Genomic DNA, 21905 nt, shown 5'->3' with positions numbered 1-21905 from the left:
TGATCTTTGTCTAGCCATGTATGGATGTCTTCCAAATATATATAGTAAATAATGTAATGACAGTGTTGATCAGGGTATTATAATTGTTTAACAGAAGGATCAGGTCATTTAGTAAGCACGAGAAGATCTGAATGCTAATGGCGTACCAGGATTGGTTCTGGAATTATTTTAATAGGTTTCTGGAGAAGCTGCCTGTATTATTGTACCCTTAGTTTGCCAGTCATGGAATATTAAGCTTTTGATTCATTGGCAGTTTTATTCCTGATGATTAAAAGCTTGCTCTTCATGGCACTGGAAGTATTCCACACGTGTGTCTGTATATACATGTTTTATTGCTTTCTAATTTGAAGGCAGTTCTCCTGGACCACAAAATCCAGTTTCAGAATCAGACGTAACTCGTGACTCCTTCGGACAACTTCCTTATTTTTAGGCAAACAAAGAATAAAACAAACAAAAACCCTTTTTGGGCTCTAAGAAGAGTTATGACCTCTTCAGTCACTCATTAGTAGTGAGGAAAATCACCTACTTAACACTGGCTTAAACTTCAGGGAGGAACTGCTCACCCAAAGACCCCACCTGGCCCCATCCAGCTTTGGGGTCTCAGGTGGAAGAAAGATATGGACCTGTTAGAGCAGGTCCAGAGGAGGGCCATGAAAACGATCAGAGGGCTGGAACAGCAGTCCTGTGAAGAAAAGCTGAGGGCTGGAGTTGTTCAGCCTGAAGAAGAAAAGGCTGTGGGGAGACCTTGTTGCGGTCTGCAACATGCATAAGGAAGACTTATAAGAGAGATGGATAAAGGCTTTTTACCAGGGCTTTTAATTACAGGACAAGGGGTAATGGTTTTAAACTGAAAGAGGATAGATTTGAATTGGATATAAGGGAAAAAAAATCTTTCATGATGATGAGGCACTGGCACAGGCTGCCCAGAGAAGCTGTGGATGCCCCACCCCTGGAGGTGTTCAAGGCCAGGTTGGAAGGGGCTTTGAGCAACCTGATCAAGTCAAAGATTTCCCTTCTTGTCCCTGCAGGGGTGTTGGACTAGATGACCTTCAAAGTTCCCTTCCAACCCAAACCATTCTATGATTCAGTGAAATACACATGAGATTTCAGTGATCATACCAAAAAATAAAATAAAAATAAACAAGCAGCATCTGGTAAGTAGAGAGTGCCAGAACAGGCTGAGCACATCACCATGATACTGAAGTAGGAAATGTCTTTCAGCACGATGGCTTTCCAGAGCCTTGGTAGGTCAGGGCCCAAGGAGGGTGGCATCTGTGAATCCGTAGCATCATCTTAGGTGGGCTGAGGAAGCTGGATCTGTTCACCTGTCAGCATAGGTCCTTACGTTTTCACATTAAGTCTACTGGATCCAACCTCAAGTTCAGCTCTCTTATTTTTGACTGGTAAAACAGCTGGGATAAAAGCTATATTTCAGCTAGTTTTCATAGCTGATGAAGTCAGTGCTAGTGCAGAAATAGTTCAGTAAGAAGGAAAGGCAATTTGTCGTCGGCAAAATCTGATTTGGTGCTCTTAGGCAACTTTTGAGATTCAAAACTCTCTTGCGGTCTGAACATTATGAAACTGAATTTGAGTTGATAAGCCAATTTAAGCAACTGCTCCACGTCTGTAACTTCACCCTCTGAAGAGAAGAGAGGAAGTTGGTACCTTTTGAAATGAATAGGGAAATATGATAGTCAGTTGAAGTCTGTGAAGGAGAGGAGGTAATTTGTACTTTGCAGAATACAGAGAAGCTGTAGGAGAAGGGAGGATCATACTGTGCTATAAAAACTATCAATTTTTGATGTCAATTGATCCCCCCATCTAGTAAACGTATGAGTTTCCATTCAGGTTTATCCCTTGAAGGTGCTTGATAGGCTTTTCTTGCACATCATGAGTAAGAAATATTTATATAGAGGGAAAAAAATATGCCCAGGTAGCTGGACATGTTTTCATCTTAGAACTGAAAAGATACCAAATTACTTCCCCATCAAGTTCTGCAACTTAATCATCCAGTTCTCTATCCCAACACAAGACAGAGCACCATTGTATAGCCATGGCCCTTCAGAGAGAATCTCACATTTAGATACTGCTGAAATTCATTGAAAGAGTCCTTAAACACTTTTTCACCTTACAGCAGTTTGTTTTGTTTTGTTTTTTTTTCAAAAATGTTGCAGATTTCTTCTCTCTATGTTGTAAATCAGCAGCCTACAACACCATTAAGGTCAGCAGCTTGAGTGCCAACAGCCCACTTTTTGTTGGCGTTGTAGCCTGCCTGGAGAGCACGAATGAACTCCCGGGTTCTTCAGAGTATTCTGAATTTATTGTTGAGCTTATCTATTTCAAAGACGTCTGCCTATATTTTGGTATCTTTCTCATAGTAAAGTAAAACCTGCTTGCTTAATTTCTTCTGTTTTAAAGAAGTCCTGTAACAAGAAGTCAATTTGTATAAGAGCCTTGGAGCTCTGAAATTTTCCTGTTCATTCCACGGTCTGAATTCCATCACCTGGGCTTAACGCAAAAGAAGTTTTTGGGGAAAAGCTGAGGATGCTTGAGGTTTTTCTGTTATAATTGGTGTGTGTTTGGTTTTTTTCAATAGTAAGAGAAACTCATGCCTACCATCAATACGAAAGAGTTGTGAAATTCTGTATGGTTTTCTTTGCTTTTTTTCTTGGCTTGTTCTGTTTTTTTCTTCTTTTTTGGGGGGTGTTTTGTTTTGTTTTTTATTTTTGTTTTTAACCTTCCCACAACAGTAGCCCCAGCTGGCCCACGATGGCCTTCGATGCTCCCCTAGTCAGCACCGTTCTGTGGATATTGGTCAAGAGCAGGCATGTAGGAAAAAGTGCAAACGTGTTTTCCGGTAACTTGTATCTAATAAACTGTCTCCTAAGCTTCTGCAACTTGTGGGATAAAAGCAATTTCATAGGCAGGTCAGATGTCTGGGAATTTGCTGCAAGGTGCGATGGGTTAGTTTAACACAACCATAGGACGATTTTGGTGAGTGCTGGCTAAACTGCCAGTGGGACACTAACTGAACCAGCAGCTTTTGCTGAGTACAGGACTGTTCTTTATGCTGTGTTTTGTTTGTTGTTGTTGTTTGGTGGTGGTGTTTTTTTTCTTCACACTTTAAGTACTGGCTGATCCATTAATGCAGCAAGTATATCCTTGACAAAAGAAGATTATACACCTAGTGTCAGGGAACTCATCTTACAGTAGTTGCAAATATGAAAACTGTGTTTTTTTTGTGTGTTTTAGGCAACTAGAATAGCTAATGATTTAGTGACTTAAACCTCTAAGTAAGACTACAAGATATGGAGGTGATAAGTTATTTAAGGACAGCCTGCTGAGGTTAAAACATAGTGGTATATTTGCAGATGCTTCTCTTGTAATGCTCTTCGACACTGCAGATTTGTATATACATGGGGTTTTTGTTTGTTTTAAAAAGAGGGCTTCAGTATCCTTGATAGGCATGCATGGGTAGGGTATTGTGGATTGCTTTCTGACTCCTGCTAATTCAGATTTTGTGTCTTCCTGTGTATAAAAAGTTTTCCCACTGAGCCAGGAAAAGAATGCCTGAGATCTGAATCATCTAGTATGAGAAACAGGCAAACAGGTGACAGCTTAGAAAATAAGCATGCGTTTTCTTTTGATTGTGCTGATTGCCCCAGAAAAGATAACGTAAAGCACGTATGTAATATCTTTGATAGAGTACCATCAGTGAAGCTGAGCTGTCGTAGGAAATAAAGACAATGGCAGTTCAAGCCATAGGGTATGTTTTTGCTTGCCTAGGGAGGCTCCTGCTGCTTTTAGGGGTGGGATGGGGGGAGTACTGTAGGTTTTGTAGGAGGAGGAAACTGGCTGTAGTCAGCCACAGCAGCTTTGTTACAGAAAACTATGCATAATATGCACAATCGTGTTTTAAATTGTGATTTATGTATAATGGTCTATTAAAGATTGAACAAGTGCCAGAATTGTGAAACTGGTTTCCCTCGCAGGAATTCATGAAAGTATTTGAATAAAACTCCAGTAATTCAGCTGAGAATTTAATGTTGTAGTAAATATAATAAAGTAGTTATATACATTTATCAGTATTTCTCCAGAGGACTGCAGGGGTAGAAGTGGATCTCTTTCAAACAAAGTAGAAAAAAATGCAGTTTTGCTTGTTTGTTTTCCTTCCTCTTTAGCTCTTATCAAATACATCCGACCAGTATTTGTGTCTCGGTCAGACCAGGATTCTCGCAGGAAAACTGTTGAAGAGATAAAGAGACGCGCTCAATCTGATGGTAAATGGCCACAGGTACTGTATGCTCCTACTGGGTGTCAGATGGTATTTGGCATTTCGAGGCTTCAGATAGGCAGTTTCCTTCATTTCCTTGCAGGATGCTTTAGGTGGTTTTTGGGGGGTGAGGTTCTCCCTTCTTTTTGGAAGATCAAACATAAGATCCTAATCTATACCCAAAAAAAAAGTAACCTAGCTTTTCATTGCAGTGTGTTTTCAAGGGGAGACTGCATAAGTTCCTGGGAAGAGAGGTTTTAAGTGATATTGAGTGGACAAAACCGTGTCAGGTTTAGGAAGACCTCTAAGAAAATCATTAGGTGCTCAGTAGAATACCTGGGGAGTATTGTGCATTCCTGCCCTTCTCAGTATTCTGGCATACTGTCACTGCTGGAGATAATCCAAGCAATTCAAATGTTCTAGTAACTGGAGTATGTCTCTGTTGGGCCACATCGTGAAAACAGTTCTGTAATCGTGTTTCAGGGTTTTTTTCTTCACTTAAAATGCGACTGCTTATAAAGCGTGTTGGAAGAGAGTAATGAGAAGGGAGGGACGAATGCCTAAGGTCTATGTTTTATAAAAGCATGTAATTTCTCTCAAAATTTGAAGCACTTTTCTTGTGATTTTTTTTTTTTTTAGAGTAAGATAAAAAGTATTACTTTTTTTTAATGGCATTGTTACTACTACAGTTGTTATGTCCACATGTTGGACTACTGAAACATTCTGAACAGTGTCAGAAAGGCGATCCAGAGCTTTCACATCATGACTTTTATCAATAGATTTCAAAGCACATAAAAACAAATAAATATTCATATTTACAGATGATGAAATTGAATTACAGAGCTGAAATGATTTCTAGAATATCTAACAAACTTGTACAAAAGTAGGCAATAAAACCAGTAATGATCATTCTAGTTCATTGCTGTCTTATTTACTTTCTTTTTTTTACTTCCTTTAAACGCCTAGTTCTGTAACGCAGCAAAGTTTCAGCAGTTCATGGCTTTTTGCCAAGATTTTTTGTGCATTTTTTTCAGTCTAATCTCTTCCTCTGAATTTGGTTCAACTTGAGCATTTTTCTCCTTGTTAGAATTCTGTTTAGATATTTTCAGCCTCCGTCATTCTCATATCTGTGTGCAAGCCCAGTAATAAATGCAGAAAGAAGATATCAATCTTTCTTTTCTTAGCCTGTAAGCAGGTAGACTGGGAGCAGGAATTTAGTTTTGGTGCAGAACTGAGTACAATATTTTTACAGGCACCAAAGACTTTTATGAGAATTCTTTCAAACTCGTGAGGTTTTCCTAGTCCCTGTTAATGTTCTGATAGAATCATGTTGTTATCAGAGGTCAAGAAAGAAGCAAATTAACAGTTTAAAAAAAAAAACAAAACTCCTCAATGAAGAGGTCAAGCAGAGTTCTGTCTTAATAGTCAAAAATGTTTTTCTTTTATCAGGGAAAAGTAGTTCTGCTTTTTTTTAATGTAATTGGTTAACATTATATTTTAAAAGATTTTATAAATACACATTCAAATATTTCTTAACTCTTTTTTTTTTTTTTTTTTTTTACTTGAAGATAATGATATTCCCAGAGGGCACTTGCACAAACCGATCCTGTCTAATTACATTCAAGCCTGGTAGGTATGATGCTTACTTCTCTGTTCTCTACAGGCTGTTCTTGTTTCTTCAATTTCTGAAATACCACTCGCATTGTAATTTGTTTGCTGTTGCAGAAATAGAATTAAATCTTGCAGTAGGGTGGGATTGAAATAGAAATTTCTTGAACTGCAATTGTTTTGTAGAATTGTAGTTCCACTGTTATGTAAAACGTTGATTTGAATAATTAGATTTATTTTCTTGACTTCTGAAATTCATGAGAGCTGAAGGAGGTTTCTTACTGGGTATTTGTTTGTGGTTGTCCTTTTTTCTTTTTTTTTTTTGATGCCTCCTCCATTTCCTCTTTTGGGTCTGTCTTGTAGTATTTCAATATGCTATAAAGGTATCAGCTTGTATCCATTTCAGACTGGTGCTGCATTTGCTGCTGTGTAGTGTTTGGTTGATTCCTGACTTCTTGAACTTTCCTGTTGAGTTGCATTCTGGTGAAGATAGCACAAGAATCTTGCCAGTATAACACTGTTACAGGGGCTCTTTTTTTTTTTTTTTTTGTCTCAAGCTTTATTATCAAATGTCTGCATTCTAGGCTGTTTTCTGTTAGTAGCACCCTGTTAGCTTATCAAATTAGTAGAGCACATAACACTGAACATTGTTGCAGATGTGAATCGTGGTTATAATGGGATTGTCAACACTGTGGTGAACGAGCAATGGTTAATAAAAACTTGTCTTCCTGGTGTAGGTACAAAGATGAGAATGAGCAGGCTGTGGTGAACAAGGCCTTTGTGATATATGTTTGTTTTTTGTTTTTTTTTGACTCTTCATAGGCTTCTGCCTAGCTCACCGTGTTCTGTTCTTACTGAGTGTCTCATTTTATGTTGCTCGCAACTTACATATCCCTACTGGAATATCATGCAGTGAGTCAGCATTGTGGTTCCTTGCACTAATTCATTTGGCTGAAGGAAATACTGAGCAAACATTCAAAAAGCTCTTTCTTCACCCTTCTTAACACTTACCTTGTAGATGAATGAGTGGTGGTTAGAACATCTGCTTCTTTCGCGCTCTATTCCTTCCCTCTCCTCCTTCCCCAAATCCTGGCCACGCTTTGAAAACCCATCCAAATTCTTCTTTAAAACACTGTTTTCCTTCTCTCCCTCTGTTCCATAGGCATTCCAGCCACCAGATGCCATATACTTTCTGCCTCCAATTCCCACTATCTTCCTCTCCTCTGGTCTAGTACATGCTGCTGTCTGCCTCTTGACTATCTCACTTTTCCTGCTGCAACTTCATTCTGTATCCGTCCAGCCTCCCAGAATTCCTTTGCCTCAAGATACCTCACTTTGATATCAAGTAACTTTAGGTCTCTGAGTAACTGCTTTCAGGATGCCTTTCCCAGTTCTGCTTTTATGGCCTACATTCCTTGTTCTTATTATGCAGTTTTTTGTTTGTGGTCATGCAAGCTAATCACATGGGCAAACTATCTAGCTTTGTTTAAATAGTAACGTTGTCATCTACCACTCAGATTTTGTCATCTTTGAAAGTTGCTTAGGCTGCTGTTCTTGGAGACATAATAGAAAGTACTACTGGGCCAAGAACCACATCTCTGCAAGGCCCCGTTCAAACAACCTTCATTAAAGATGTTTATACACCACTAGCAGTTTTTCTTTTTACGTCTATGTAATTATTCATTCTGTAAAATAAGCATAATGCTAAGCATACAGTATACTTTCATCATTTGGTTCTTAATTTTAATTGGAATATTCAGCAGTATTTAGCAAATTACCATACAAAACTTAGTTTAAGTAAAGTTTTCTTTTCAAACCAAATGTTTTCACAAAAAAAAAAGATGTTTAGAAGAATGTTGAATAAGATAATTATAAAAAAACGATTAGCAAATGACACGTAGATTTTGTGCCACTTATTAGAACCATAATTTTCACATGAAATGAAGTGACACTTCCGTGCAATACTTCTAGTTCAGTATACTCCATCGTATTTTACATAACTGACTAAAAACAAGCCCTTCTGAGGGGAATTAAGGGGGAGAAAAAAAAAAGAAAATAATTCTGTTACTTCAGAGATGATACATTTCCTCTAAACTAGTGTTGCTTAGCTAAATGTAGAGAGCTTCTTTTGCATAAGAAAGCTTAGATTCTTCATGGAAAAAATACTGTTGACCATGAGGAATCTTTTGACTTAACTATCTTGCATGTTCTCTTAATTTTTGTAATAATTTATCAAGTTGAATTTGGTACTGGGCTCTGAGATGTGTGCATGACAGTTTATGTAAAGTATAATTTAGAAAATACAAGTAAACATTCATAATCTTACCTTCTGAAAAGGTGGACATACACTGTCACTCTTTTTTTTTTTTAATTACTTTTGAGGCTACTTCTGGGTCTTTTTTCTCTATCAACTAATCCTTATACATTATCAGACCATTAATCATAAAATCTTTTGCTGCAATAAATTCTGTACCAAAATGTGCTATAAGGTAATGGGGTGTCTTGTGCCTTCTAGGAGCATTTATTCCTGGAGTTCCTGTACAGCCAGTGGTTTTACGTTACCCAAACAAACTGGTAAGTTCAGCTTGCAATGTAATTGGAAACATGGGGCATTTTCCTCTAAATTCATTGGTACTTCTGTAACCTTGTAGGTTAGATAATTAGGCTTAGAAATTTGGAAAGTACTAATAAACGCTTATTTGCTGAGTATGCGTTCCTTAAGCTTCTAGCAGGATAAATAGACTTAATAAAAGCAGAAGCATTTAAATTTCGAGTTAAGTTACTCCATTAAACAGTGCTCTGAAAGTTATTCAGGTTGTTGTGAGAACTGCTGTGCATGTGACAAGACATAAAGGTCCTAGACAGAAACTGACACTTGTTCTGAGGCACTGCCCGTTATTGCACTGTGTGCTGGGGAGGTTTCTTCATTTATTGCTGGAAGGTACATCTGCGCCTGCTGAGTGTGAGGATGCTAGTCACGCATTAACACAGCTAGCTAAATGATAATAGAAAAACGTGTTGGGGATCTTGGCACCTTCATAAGGTGTCTCATTGTCCATGTTTCACATTCACTTTGCACTTGGGTCGCTAGCTAGTTTGAAATAGTCCTTCAGTAGACATCAGATTAAGGTAAAACACAGTGTTTCTTTACAATATCTAAAGTCAACAGTTGTCACAAATGGTTGCAAAGATCTAGGTAAACGAAGATGAAACTCACCTGATCTACCTCAAGATCGTGAAGGATTGTGTTTTACTTCAGCTTTCTTACTGTGGATACTTTCTTGTCCTGTTGCAGCAAGAATCCTGTCTTTCTGCATTCCTCAGTTAATTAGATGCTTCCCAGTCAACCATGCTAGCTTTTATAATTGAACTTCTTTTTTTTTTGAGCCCTCTGGGGCTATTTTCAGGTCCAGTGTGTCCCCTTATTAAAATGGACATTATGTAGGGGAAGGTGGGAGGAGAGTCAGAAGTAAAATAAGGACTACCATGCCTCTTTGATGTGCGTCACATCAGGTCTCATTGACTCTCCTTGACTAGCCCATTAACAACCCCTTGAACTAAGGATGGATTTCATTTCCTGAGTGCTTATGTTTTAAAGTTGTTTTTTGTTTTGTTTTTTTTTTTCATCCATTGAACTTTCCATCAATTTATAGGCTGATATCAAACATGCTTGATTTAAAAAATAAATAAGTAACTTTTCTTAGTTCCTTTATTTAACTTGCATAGACCAGCACTTGCCGTTGACTGAGATCAGGCATGATAGCAGTAACTCAGTTATCTTCAGGGATGCTGTGACAAGTGTAGTAGTTGCTATGCTCATGTAGAATTAAGAGCATTGTAATGCGTTGCCCCTGACTTCTGATTACATAACTATTTCCAAGAAAAGGTTGAGTAGCTTCTAAAACCTTTATTGCACTGCCAGTTTTTTTATAATGCAAATATGCATATTTATAAAACTACAATATGAAAATATCAAACCATATATTTTTATATTTTATATAAATTTTTAATAAGGCTACCGAACTTTAATCTACAAGTATCTTAAAACATGTAGTACATAATATGCAGTGTTTGCAAGCTAATATAAATGTTCCTAATGCTGTATGAAGAGACTGAGGCTCACATTGATTTATCTTCAATATACGAAATTTTTGAGCTTTTAATTTATTTTTTTTTTTATTATTACAACGTGTTTTAAACCTGTAAATATCTATGTAGATATTCAACAGGCCTGAATCTGTGTATGTTACTTTACTTGTTCCTACTACTTTTAATTACTGTAAAATACTGCTAGGTTTCAGTGCCTTGCTGAGTAATTTAACCTCCAAACTTTCATTAAACGTTGAGTGGGGGAGGAGAATAACTGCTATTGCTGCTTAAGTTTATATTAGTTTGGGATCAGAGAAGAGTTGTATCGAAGTTGGAATGAGGAGGGGAAGGAGGAATACAATACGGTGGTATATGAAGGTGAGATTTTGATTAGGCTGCAGTTAAGAGTTAAGTAGCAAGAAAGAATGGAGTAGGGAGATAATGGTTTTCATAGGGTAGGACTACATTTCTGGAAAACTTTAATTGTTTCTGGCTTCTTCTCTGTCTACTTGTTTGACCACTGCATATTATAATTTGGGGTTTACAGAAGAATTTAAGTTCTTTCCGTAGCCAGCAAAGTCGAGTCAGGCATTGTGTTCGGTCACTCCACTGCTTTTAGCTTGAGCTCAGCCATCGTGCTCTGCATGTAGGATGTTAGACAGCTACTGACTATATTCCATTTAAAGGAAATGCTCGGATGCCCAATCCACAGGTCCTACAGCAATTGTTTTACAATTCATTTTTATGCTAATTCCCTTCATTGTTCATATAGCTCTTCCTTTATTTGAATTTTCTAGCAGAGTGCTGGTAACTATGGAAGGCTATATACCTCTCTAAATATTACAGATCTATTTTAACCGTATTTCGATGTCCACGTGTCTCCCGAAATTAGCCGTGCTATTTGTTGTGAGGTTTGGCAGCATCTCTTCTTCAGTGTTACTGTGTCAGAGCTGAGTGGTTGTATTTTTATATGCTTGCTCTCCTTCTGCTACAATGTTTGCTCTTATGTTTATAGCTCGGTATGGTTCTCCAGCATCTCCCTATATCAAATAAAATTATGTGAAGGATGGACTTCTACACCATCCAAAGGATCCATTAATAGATGTAAGAGTTTCAAACTGTTCTTGCAGTGTTAGCAGAGTGTGTGCTGTCTGTGAGCATACGCTGGTAGCTGTGAAGTATCTTAACCCAGGTATGGAAAACACTACTTACTGTCTTCTGCTTGCTCTTTTCATCCTAAAAATATACGTTAGCAAGAGCTTACTAATAAATAGTTCTCTCTTCTGAAGGACGCAATCCTCTTCTGCACTCCCTGGCATTTACTCCTTATCCCTGTTGCATCCAAATGTTCTCGATGAGAAAAAAGCCCACATGTCTACTGTGACATTCGTATTGGGAATTTCTCACCAGACTGTTGATAGATATGTTACGTATTTGAGTTTATCGAGGGCTGAATTCTGAAAATATCTACTCTTCTTTAGTGATCCTTTGCCTAGCCAAAGGCAGGGGGATTGGCTTTTTCTTTGTCTCCTGCACTGTTGTAATTTAGGGAGATGAGTGAGATACATGTAGTGCTTTGGTGCTCTATTATGGCAAATCTATTCCCTGGTAAGAGAGAACATCAACCATCTACTCTTCAATGGCCAGGGCTTATAAATGAAAGCTCTTTATGGGAAAAACAAAGCCCCTCATGAGTTTATTTGCAGTATTACCAGAGACATCAAAATTGCCATAAGAATTTTATTTCATGGCAGAACTAGAGACCAAGTTCTATAAGATTACTAGGTGGAGAAGTCTACACTCGTGCACCCATGTCAATTGCTGGAAATGGAATGCTTTTTAATGATATTTTGTTTGGTTTTAAGATAACTGTTGAAAGTCAAAATTTAAATTCTTAGCAGTCCTTCATGGTGTATTGACCTTATTCCAGGCTGTCGATCTATCACAATAATCATATTTTTCACTTTTCATGCCTGTGCTGCCTTCTTTCAGTTTTCCTTGAGTCACATTTTTAAGTTGTAATTAAAAGGAGTTTAACTTGATTTTTTTCAAGATCACAGCATGTGATCGATCACCTAAACTCTTTAAAAAGATTTTCTGTGGTAGCATAGAACGAACCTAGAATTTTTTCAGTAGGCTAACAGAAATCTTTCCAATGTTTTAGAAACATGAATTTCTTGAGTCCTGTTGGCTTTCTGCATGATTTTTCCAGTTAATCAAAAAACAAACAAACAAACCTGGAACTCATTTTCAGGTTTTTGCATTCTTGCTCCTACATGTAAATTAAGTCTCCAAGTATTGCAATTTTTTCCTACACTGTTTCTTAATCTTATGGTTTAAAAATCTTGTGACCTTTGTCATCTTCCTTCTTGTGATCTGTTATATACTCCATTCAAGGTCTCTGTTCTCTTTTGGCTAGTTGCATCTTGTTTACTTCTTTAACTGCTATTTCCCCTCTGTTAATGTTTTACACACGATTCCTTTTTTTTTTTTTTTTGACGGTTCATAAAGGCATCATCTCCATCTCTTTCAAGACCCTTTTATTGCAATAAAAAATTGGTTAGAATTCAGGGATGATTGACAGTAATTTCTGAGTAGTAGAAAGGAGGTTAAAACTCCTGCTAGGCATCACCCCCTACTTTCTGAGCAGGATTATAACTGTGGATTCCAAGAAATGTTCCCATGTGGCTTTGGGATTTGGAGTTGTAAACTTTTTCATGTCAGCCATCTAAAAGTGTTGCTCGTCTTCCCTGAGAGCAGCTCGGTGGGTTTAGATGTCTTGTACCATTTGATTTTTGGATCAGGCAGATGGATGGATGCCATGCGTGAGGGGAAAAAAAGCAAGTGGAAAAATCCTCTTTGAGGTAAAACATGTGGTCTTCCTGGTCCTACTAATTCTTTTCAGTTGAGAGGATTCCCATTAAGTCATCTCTACAGGTCTCAGACACTCGAGAATTGTTGCAGAGCTCATATCTGTAGCTTGGAGGTCCAGCTACAGTGTAGGGACACTTCCTGGACACTCTGTCCAGCAGGGTGGGTCAGGAAAACGCACATGGACTGAGAATCTCAAGGAACATCAGCTTGTGGTTTAAAATATTATATATTTTTTTTTTTTTCCAAGATTAACAGCTTTTTAAGAATTCCCTGAAAATCTTTACATGTCTTATAACATGTCTTCTAAAAACAGATATAGATATTCCACATTTATGAGCTGAATTGGTGGGTGTTTCCTAGCTTCATAAGAGTTTGATTCCTGCTATCTTTGGTTTACTCATGTTGGGACTAAGAACTTGTGGAAATTGAATTTTGCATGAAAACCTATTAGCCATATGTCATCAGTTATGCCATCTATAATTTAACAGAAGTTTAAAGTGCAATAATTAAAACTGTTATGCTTCCTTTCTGAAGGATACAATCACATGGACATGGCAAGGCCCAGGAGCGTAAGTGGTTTATATTTTATTGCTTGCATCATAATTGCTTTCCTTAATTAGCTTCTATTTACATGATTTGTAGAAGTATGTAGTCAAGCAGTAATTGCTGGCTATTGCATTGTGCTGTGGGTTTTAGTCTTTTATGCATTATTCCCTAACTATGATAATGTTCAGTTAGAGGAATCCAGTTATAAACAGTGTATTTCTGATACTATGGTTTTGATGGCTTGCTGGATGAATTTTATTTCTTTTCTTCTTCCTCTGAGCCTGAAGTAAAACGAGATGCTTCTGCTCTACATATTTTATTGCCTGCAAGTTGATTTGGAGTGTCTGTATGAAGTCTGTATGGCTACTGTTTGAAATTGGTCTAGTCCCATGGAGACAGTCATCCCACCTAGGAAATCTGAAAATATCGTTTCCATTGTCTTGCCTGATTGTAACTTTGACTCATTTTAAAACACTATGTTATTCTAGAGGTTCCTTAGCAAATTAATGTCATGTAAAATTCAAAATGGAGGAGTTTGGGTTCATTTAATTTTTTTTCCTATGCTGTTTCAACATTGGAGTCAGTTTAGAAGTTCTAAAACGTTTAAATGAAGATCAAAACCAGAAATTTTCAATCCTAAATGAAGGGTAGTTGGATTCCATGGTTAATGGTTTGCCTCTTCCTTGGTAACTGCTGTTTTGAATGTCCCACCTGAGATCCTGTATTTTAGTAGGAATGAAGAAACCATTGTGATAAGCCAGGATTCAAGTAATTTAGCATTTTTTTCACCTTTAGTTGGACTAAGAGCCAGATCTAATTAAAGACACAAATTTGGAGACTTGAGAAAATCACTGATCACATTTTAAACTTTTAATTGAAACTTGCAGCTTTAAAAACTTCCAGCTCCTGTCAGAGGAGTCAGGAACATATAGGAGTTGGGGAGGAACTTGTAGATGGGTTACCTCAAAGCACTTAAATGTGTATAACACAATACTCTCATTCAGAACTGTTGACCCCTGCGAACAAACTTAAGTCAAATGAAAGCTGAATCAAATTCTGAAGTAGCATGTAATGTTATGCAAATTCACTTGGGGCATTTAAATTACTGTTTTACTTAATTAGGTTTAATTCTCCTGAGTGGCCTAACAGGTATTTCTGATGTCTTAGCAGAAAATACTGTTAAGGCTGCTACATTCACTTTCTCAAACATCTGTTGTCTTGTGTCATTTTATTTTGGTGTCAGCCAGAACATAATTTGAAAACGTTGCTGTATCCAGGCGTATTCTGTTTACAGAAGATTGGCAGGGTATTCAAAGTTGATGCAGCCCATAAAATAGATTGAAAACGTGTTTCATGGAAACTGAACACTTTCAGAAAGCAATGTTTTTACTAGTTTGCTATTCAGCTCAGATTAACTTGACTGCACCTTAAAGCCTTGGACAACAGCATACAACTTAAATTTTCTCTACCTTAGACTTGGAGTTAAATATGGCTTCTATCAACTATTTATTAATGTTTTTAATTTAAGGTTAGTGTGTAAAAAGTTGGAGCAGATTTTTTTAGGTATCTTTGAGGATTATAGAGTTGGAAGTGAGAAAGTTGTGCTTATAAATTATTAGCTGTTTTTAATGTTCTTGGAGTAGGATGTAGAGAATCAGATCTTCACATTTACTGTTAATGGTGTAAATGTGAAGTCATAAGTTCTATTGTGGTGGTTGTACCTTTTCTTTGTTTTAATGTATTGGAAGTTAAATTGGAAAGGAGACAAACGTGCTGCATCCCTGAATGAGTGTGTCACAAATTAGTACTGCTTCTAGTAAGTGCACTTTATCTGCCTAAGAGGATTTTTATCTGCACTTCTAACATAATAATTGGCTGCTGTATGTACCCAAATACAGTATAAAGTGTGCCTACTAATGCTGCTCCCTAACTTAGGTTTACTAATTCCTATCCTCAGTTTGAACACTACTGGAGTCCACTCAACCTTAGAAAGAAGTATCTTGTGTCTTAGACTACTGAAACACATGTACTGCATTTCATTAACAGATTTCTGAAGTATAATTTGATTCTAAACAAAGGTAAAGATATAATCATAGTGGTTTTAATTAATCTTGTCAACTTTGTTGAATACAGCATTTTCCTGAAACAGACTTGCAGTTTCTTTATGTTCTCTGCATACATGTACATCAGTCATGTTGTTGTATGTATGAGTAACTGTGTATGTTACTGTTTGTCTTTAATTCTGGGTGTCTTTTAAGATGCTGTATATATTATACATATATATATTCAGTATAAAATGCTCCTGTCCCCCCTTACAGAACGTAATGTGTAGAAGTACTCTCAAAGACCTTTTCTGTTAAATTTGTATTTGAATATGATTGTACCTATATACCTGCAAGTAGGAAAGCTACCTGAAGACTTCAGAGCATAATGTACTACTGTTTCACTATGTTTAATTTTTTTTCTTCATCCTTTTCCTTTTTTTCTCCCTTTTAGGTTAGAAATTCTGTGGCTTACATTGTGTCAGTTTCACAATTCCGTGGAAATTGAGGTCAGTAAAATAAAGTGTATTCAGAGCAACATCATATACAGCAGTATACATCATATTGTTCATAATTCTGCAGTAAAAGTTTGCAATCAAACTCTGCTTACACTGTTTTTTTTTAAAAAAAAAAAGTTTAAATACCACTTATTTTGGACAAGTATATCTGTATCTGAAAACGTAACCTAAAACTAAAAAAAAAAAAAATACAGTTTCCCACTTGGCTTATGACTTTCTTATTTAAATTGAGTAGATATATTTCCAACTATAGAGTTAGCATTGTGAATAAAGCTCTTATCTTGTAATGCTATGATTTGCTATTCTAGCAATCACAGTGAACTTAGTGAATGCTGATGTACAAAATAAGAACTATCTTTTAAAGAATAAGAAACCGCTTACAGTGACTTTTACAATTTCTGCAATGTTCTGAATGTGGAATCAGAAAACACAAAATTGGAGTTCATGTATATTCTTAACATTGTTTTGAGGAAAACATTGTGGTCTTAAGGCCGAAGGCTATTGAAGTGGAAATGTGAAAATGTATTCATGTTTGACTGATGGATCTGATGGCAGGGTAAATTAGCAGGAAGAACTATTGCTATTGTTATATACGACATATCCTAATCACAGTAATCGTTGCAATGTTCTGTGTTTTGTTTCTTCAATAAATATTTGGAAAACAATGAATGCACAGAATACTGGCCACTAAACAATTGTATGTCTTGCAGAAACTTGTGTTTGGTGTTATCACTTCAGTTGAAAGTTTTCAGCTATTAATGGCTTAAAAAAAATCTTATTTACAAAATAGTGGTCTGATCGTGGTGTCAAAAAGAAGAAAAGTAGATGTACTTTAACAACAAAAAAAAGTTGCATAAAAGATAATAGGAACTGCCAGCTTACAAAAGGGATGATAAAGTTATCTGAAAATGTTTTTACAGTAAACTACTCCCCGTTATGTTTTGGTAACCCACAGCAGATAAGATCTTTTTCACAGGGGAGATATGTTTTACTTTAAAAGTATTCTACCAGGCTCCTGCTGTCCTGCTTATATAGTGTGTAACAACTGGATTCTTTCACTTTATATCTGTTTATAATACTTTGTTTTTCCCATGTTTGTCTTGTAACTTTTTTTCAAGTACTCTTAATGCTTGAGAAATTCCATTGCAAAGATGAGTCAGTATTCTCTACTTGTGTGAAAGACTTATATTCAGATGAATATCTCAAAACTCATATTTTGCCTTCTAGTAAGGTATATATGAGCTAGAAGGGCTGGGGAGTTACTGCCTCTTGCAAGTATAAAATAAACCAGCTGATGAGCAAGCAGGATTTTTACTCTCTTGGAAACATGATTTTCTGCCCTAGGCAAGTAAAATGAGTCTTTTCACACAAGTGAACACTGCTGAGCTTTCTTGATTTTTGAGGCAGCAGCTGCTAGCAGTTGCTGAGTTTTGTAGCTCACAGACATCTTGCACAAGGACAAGTTATGGTCTTTGGTCGTCTTTAAGTAAATGAAATACCCTGTCCTAGAGCACGAGCTGGCAGAGCGTAGAGGAGCAGAGATTTTTGCCAGGCTGTTTGCAAGGCTGAGGCAGCGTGCTTGAGAGCTACATATTGAATCTGGTCTTGTAAAGGAAGTGCTGCAGATTGAGGAATGTAGTGGAAGAAAGGGTGGTTCTGTGTTCACAGTCGTGGTTTTTCCCTGCTCTACAAAGTTAGTTGGCTTTTACTCCTGCCTTGTTCCATCAACACAGGGATACTGGTAAATAAATACCAACGTTGATAACAGAGTAAGAGCTGAAGATCCAGTTATTCAGGGAGGTGTACAGCCAGACAGTACAGTATTAGTATGGTTTTGATTAGATAATAGCTGGTAAGGTCTAACTGCCAAGCAATCAGAATCAGAGGTTTTCTGGTCTGGTTTTCTATGTATAAAATGAATGTCGTGGTGTACCATACATGTCATCCAGCATGTATATTGAAAAGCAAACATCAGCGTAGGTTTTATGATAGGTTGCTATAAAGATTGGGCTGTCCATCTTTTGCATACCAGAATGATTCCAAGTGTACAATCAAGCTCTTAAAGAAAAAAAGGGTGTGTGATCATCAGCACGTGCAGCTTGCTTTGGCTCGTGCCAGTTTGTTTTGCTGGCCTGTCAGCATCAGTGTTCAAACATCCATCACCTCACAGTAGCTGAGAGTTCTGTTGGTTTTGCTCGTGATGCCAGAATGACGGTGCTGTTTCCATCTCGTTAGGCACAGGTACATAGAACACCTCTGAAATTGCCTCATATTCAAACTTGTCCTGCATTTGGATGAATTACTTGATAGCAATTTGCAACTCAAGTAAAAGAAATATAATTGGGCTTGCAATTTGAAGGAACAATCTTTCTGTCTCTGTTAGCTTCATGTTCTTTGTCCTTTTATATGTTATATCTTGCTGGACCAACATAATTACTTGTGCACCTAGAAGAGAAGAATAGTGTGTTTTCAGTTACAGTGCTGAGTATAGGGAAACTAGGAAAACTCAAAGTAAATTTTTTTTTTCAATCTTTGAACACTTCTAAGAAACAAACTTCTAATGATTTTAGATGACCCAGAATTTTGGGTTCTGCTGACCATACCATTATGTGATACTGAAAATGCTGCTAACTTCAGTTATTAAGAATTCTTTGCTTAAATGATAAAAACAGATGTTTATTTTCCAATTCTTACTTTCTTTTTAAAGACCAGTATGAAATTCCTGGATCATAATTCCAGTTTTGTACTACCCATAGGTAACTATGTTAAATATAACTAAGCTTATGACAGTTGTTTTCTTCTTCCGAAGCTTTCCACAGAACTATAAACATTTTGATCAGTTAGTGTATAAATTTTCTCATGTCATTACACTACCAAAGGAATTGTCTGTCTTGTACTGACATGGGGTGGGGAGGAGTCAGTGATTCCTTCTTACTCGTTATATCTGAAGAGTGAGTTAGTGGAAATGAGATGTTCTGAGGGTTTTTGTAGGTGAAACTGGGAATGATCTTGGTGCCTACATCATAGTTTAATAAATACTTAGTCATAGGTAAAAGCTCAAACATCTTTGAACGTAGGCCATCTCATTCTGAAAGCTGCCTCTTCTATCACAGGTCTCCAGCAGCTCTGGTTTAATTGTGTGGTCACTTCTGCATGCATTTAGAGGTTTTCTGTTAATTGAGTACTAATACCCGGTGCCCAATTTGAAGGAGAAATTTTTGAAAAATTTCCGACAACAGAAGGATGAAAATGCTTGACTGCTTAATGTGCAAATTGAATGATTACAAAATACGAGGTGGGAACAGTAAATATCTAATGTTCTGAGAACTTTAATTCTCAATATTTAAGCTAATTTTCAACAAAGCTCATGTAGCAGATGGTTTTCTTGGTTATCTCTGAAGAGCTGAACAAAAAAGAAGTATAATTTCAATGTCAGGGGCTCATGGAAGAAAATGCTAATACTTCCAAATGATTTAAAACTTCCTGTTCCCACTTAATGAAAAGAAGATAAAAATCTTTGGGTTCCATGAGGTAAGAAATGAATTTCTGGAAGTGTGATGAATTTTAAGCATTTGAGTTGTGCTTTTTTTAAAGATGCACTGTATAAATCTTTCACCACGGTACTGCAATACAAGTTGCTTAAAACGTTAAATGTTCTTGGTATAATTCAGTTTTCTGTATGCAGTTTCTACCTGTGTATATTCCGTCAGAAGAAGAAAGAAGGAATCCAGTGTTATACGCCAATAACGTCAGACGTGTAATGGCAGAGTAAGTATGTTGTAATATGCAATAAAAACAGATGGATGATTTAATTTTACTATCAAAGAAATGTGTTAAATCAAGTCAGTGTTTTTGCCTACTGGCAAAGCAGTTTGTCATCTTCCGTAGTGCATACAAAACTATATAGCACTCGCCTTCCTCGGTGAGGAAGGCAGGGAGGCAGGAACTGTAGGGGTTGCTTTTTTTTTTTTTTTTTTTTTTTTTTTTTTTTTTTTTAAACATCTTTATATAACAATCCAATACTTTCGCTGCTGTGGGTGTGAAAGTCCTCTGGGGAGGAAGGTATGGTTGAATCATATGAAAGCTAATGTAGCTGAATTGTGTGCTATTGAGGTTGCATTTTCAGCAATGACTTTTTAATGGAGTTAAGAATAGTTCCATGTATTCGTTGTTTACCTGTGGTTATTTCAAATAGTAAAGCATAGGAAAGCTGCTGCTGTTTTAGAAATAGAACACTGATGAAACACAAACAACCACTGATACACACTTCAATTCATCCCCTGCAACAGACTGGGTTTGCAAGAAGACTTTTGTATTTTTGTTTTGCTTGAACTGACTTGCTGGCTTTGGAATTCCATGTTGGGTGGTGATATGAAAGGTAAATGCCCAGCATTTCAAGGAAGGCAAGGGTGAAAAAAGTCTTAAGGTATGTCAAGTAGACATGCATATCTGGCCACATAAAATTAGCTGAACATTGAAGAGAGCAAGCTCAGGTTAACGAACTGGGGAAGTAGAGGTAGTATGAAGAAAAGAGGGGGGAAGAAAAATGCTTCCAGGTGAAGGCATGGGAAAAGCTGCTACATTCCTAGTTTATAAAAAACATGGTGCACTTGCAATCTGCATCTCAAATTGAAATAACCTTTCTTTTCCTAGAAGTTGAATTGAAGTAGAGAGAGCTTGATGGAGACAAGTTGAAATAGTTCTGTAGAAAATCCTGTGAGTTAAAGTTGCATCAAGGTTTTTACATTGAATGCTAGTATGCCTGTCTTTATTCTAAGAAACTGGAAAAATTGCAAGTTGTAGCAGAAGTAATGAACTCTGGATATTCCCCAGCTTCAGCTTTTTCAGTGTTCTGAGCTGAAATCAAGGTCTTCTCGTATTAAAGTGTTAGCCCTATATGGCTTGTGATTTATCTTCTGAACTCAGGAGCCCCTTGAACTCTTAATTTTATCTGGCCTTGGCTGATCGTACAACTGAACTTAACTCTGAACAAAAGTTGCTTCTTCATCTTCCTTGCTTCTGATTTTTTGTAATTCTAAAAGTCTGGATGTATATATAAACATACGATTTTGTTTCGTTTTGCTTTTTCTGGAGGTACGAAGGCTGGAAAACTGCCAACAGATGAGCAAGAGAAGGTGCTTTGTCCTTCTCAAGCCTGTTTGTGTCTGTGTTGACGATGCAGGTGTTAGCTGCAGTAGCAATTTTCCTGTACCGATTGCACTGAGTCTGGTTGAAATGCTGCCCCTTATGTAAGGGGGGTACACAGCTATTTATTAAAAGAGCAGGTCATAGTTGGTTTGTTTTTTTTTTTTTTTTTTATAATTTGTTCTATCATAAGATTTTTGTTCCTCTTTCAAAAGGCTTCGTCTAGGGACCATTATGTAGGGGTTGGTATTTAAATCTGGCATTGCTCTTGGGATGCCAGTATGGCAGGCCTTTACCTAGCATGGAGTTTGAATAGCCTGATCTTTCTTAGTCATCTTCCTTTTGAGGTATTTGAAAAGCTTCCAACATTTATTTATTTTTACAATTTATTGTTTCTTGCTTTGGCTTGCCAGCTTATGATTATGTTTTAACTTGTCTGTCATCTTCTGTTTTCCTTGAAATTTTCTTAAGAAAAAAAAAATCCTTCCAGTTGCCACCTTTAATCTGTTGCTTAGTCATATTGGACTTTTTTTGTGCTAACAACTTTTTTTTATATTTTTTTTTATCCTGATTCCCTAATATGATGTCTCATTCTGTACCACAAATGAACGTTTACCCTTTCAATTTCTTCTTTTAGCTTATTTTTAACTAGCTTCTCTTTTTCTGTGTCTTTTCCCCACACTTCTTCTATAAGTTCCCATATTTCTGTTGCGTGCTACACCTACTGTTGCCTTTAAGATCTAATTAAATTTTGTGTAATGTGCCTGACTGGACGTGACCTTAGTGATTACCACATTCCTTTAGGTAAGC

At 36.9% G+C, this 21905-nt stretch overlaps 1 protein-coding gene across 2 annotated transcripts in view; it reads left to right on the top strand.

Annotated features, from left to right (window-relative positions):
- The window catches only part of LPCAT1 (lysophosphatidylcholine acyltransferase 1), a 55409-nt gene that overhangs the window by 9279 nt on the left and 24225 nt on the right, over nucleotides 1-21905 (top strand). Inside the window, exons 4-10 of one of the 2 annotated variants that reach the window (XM_032180911.1) lie at nucleotides 4182-4294; nucleotides 5842-5902; nucleotides 7044-7226; nucleotides 8397-8455; nucleotides 13379-13413; nucleotides 15887-15941; nucleotides 19636-19718. In XM_032180911.1, the coding sequence (XP_032036802.1) occupies nucleotides 4182-4294; nucleotides 5842-5902; nucleotides 7044-7226; nucleotides 8397-8455; nucleotides 13379-13413; nucleotides 15887-15941; nucleotides 19636-19718 (589 nt within the window). The remainder of the gene's footprint in view (nucleotides 1-4181; nucleotides 4295-5841; nucleotides 5903-7043; nucleotides 7227-8396; nucleotides 8456-13378; nucleotides 13414-15886; nucleotides 15942-19635; nucleotides 19719-21905) is intronic. The other variant, XM_032180912.1, reaches the window with a different exon arrangement.

Source organism: Aythya fuligula, chromosome 2 (assembly GCF_009819795.1).
Source record: "Aythya fuligula isolate bAytFul2 chromosome 2, bAytFul2.pri, whole genome shotgun sequence".
Lineage (NCBI taxonomy): Eukaryota > Metazoa > Chordata > Aves > Anseriformes > Anatidae > Aythya > Aythya fuligula.
This window is presented reverse-complemented; position numbering and strand designations above follow the sequence as displayed.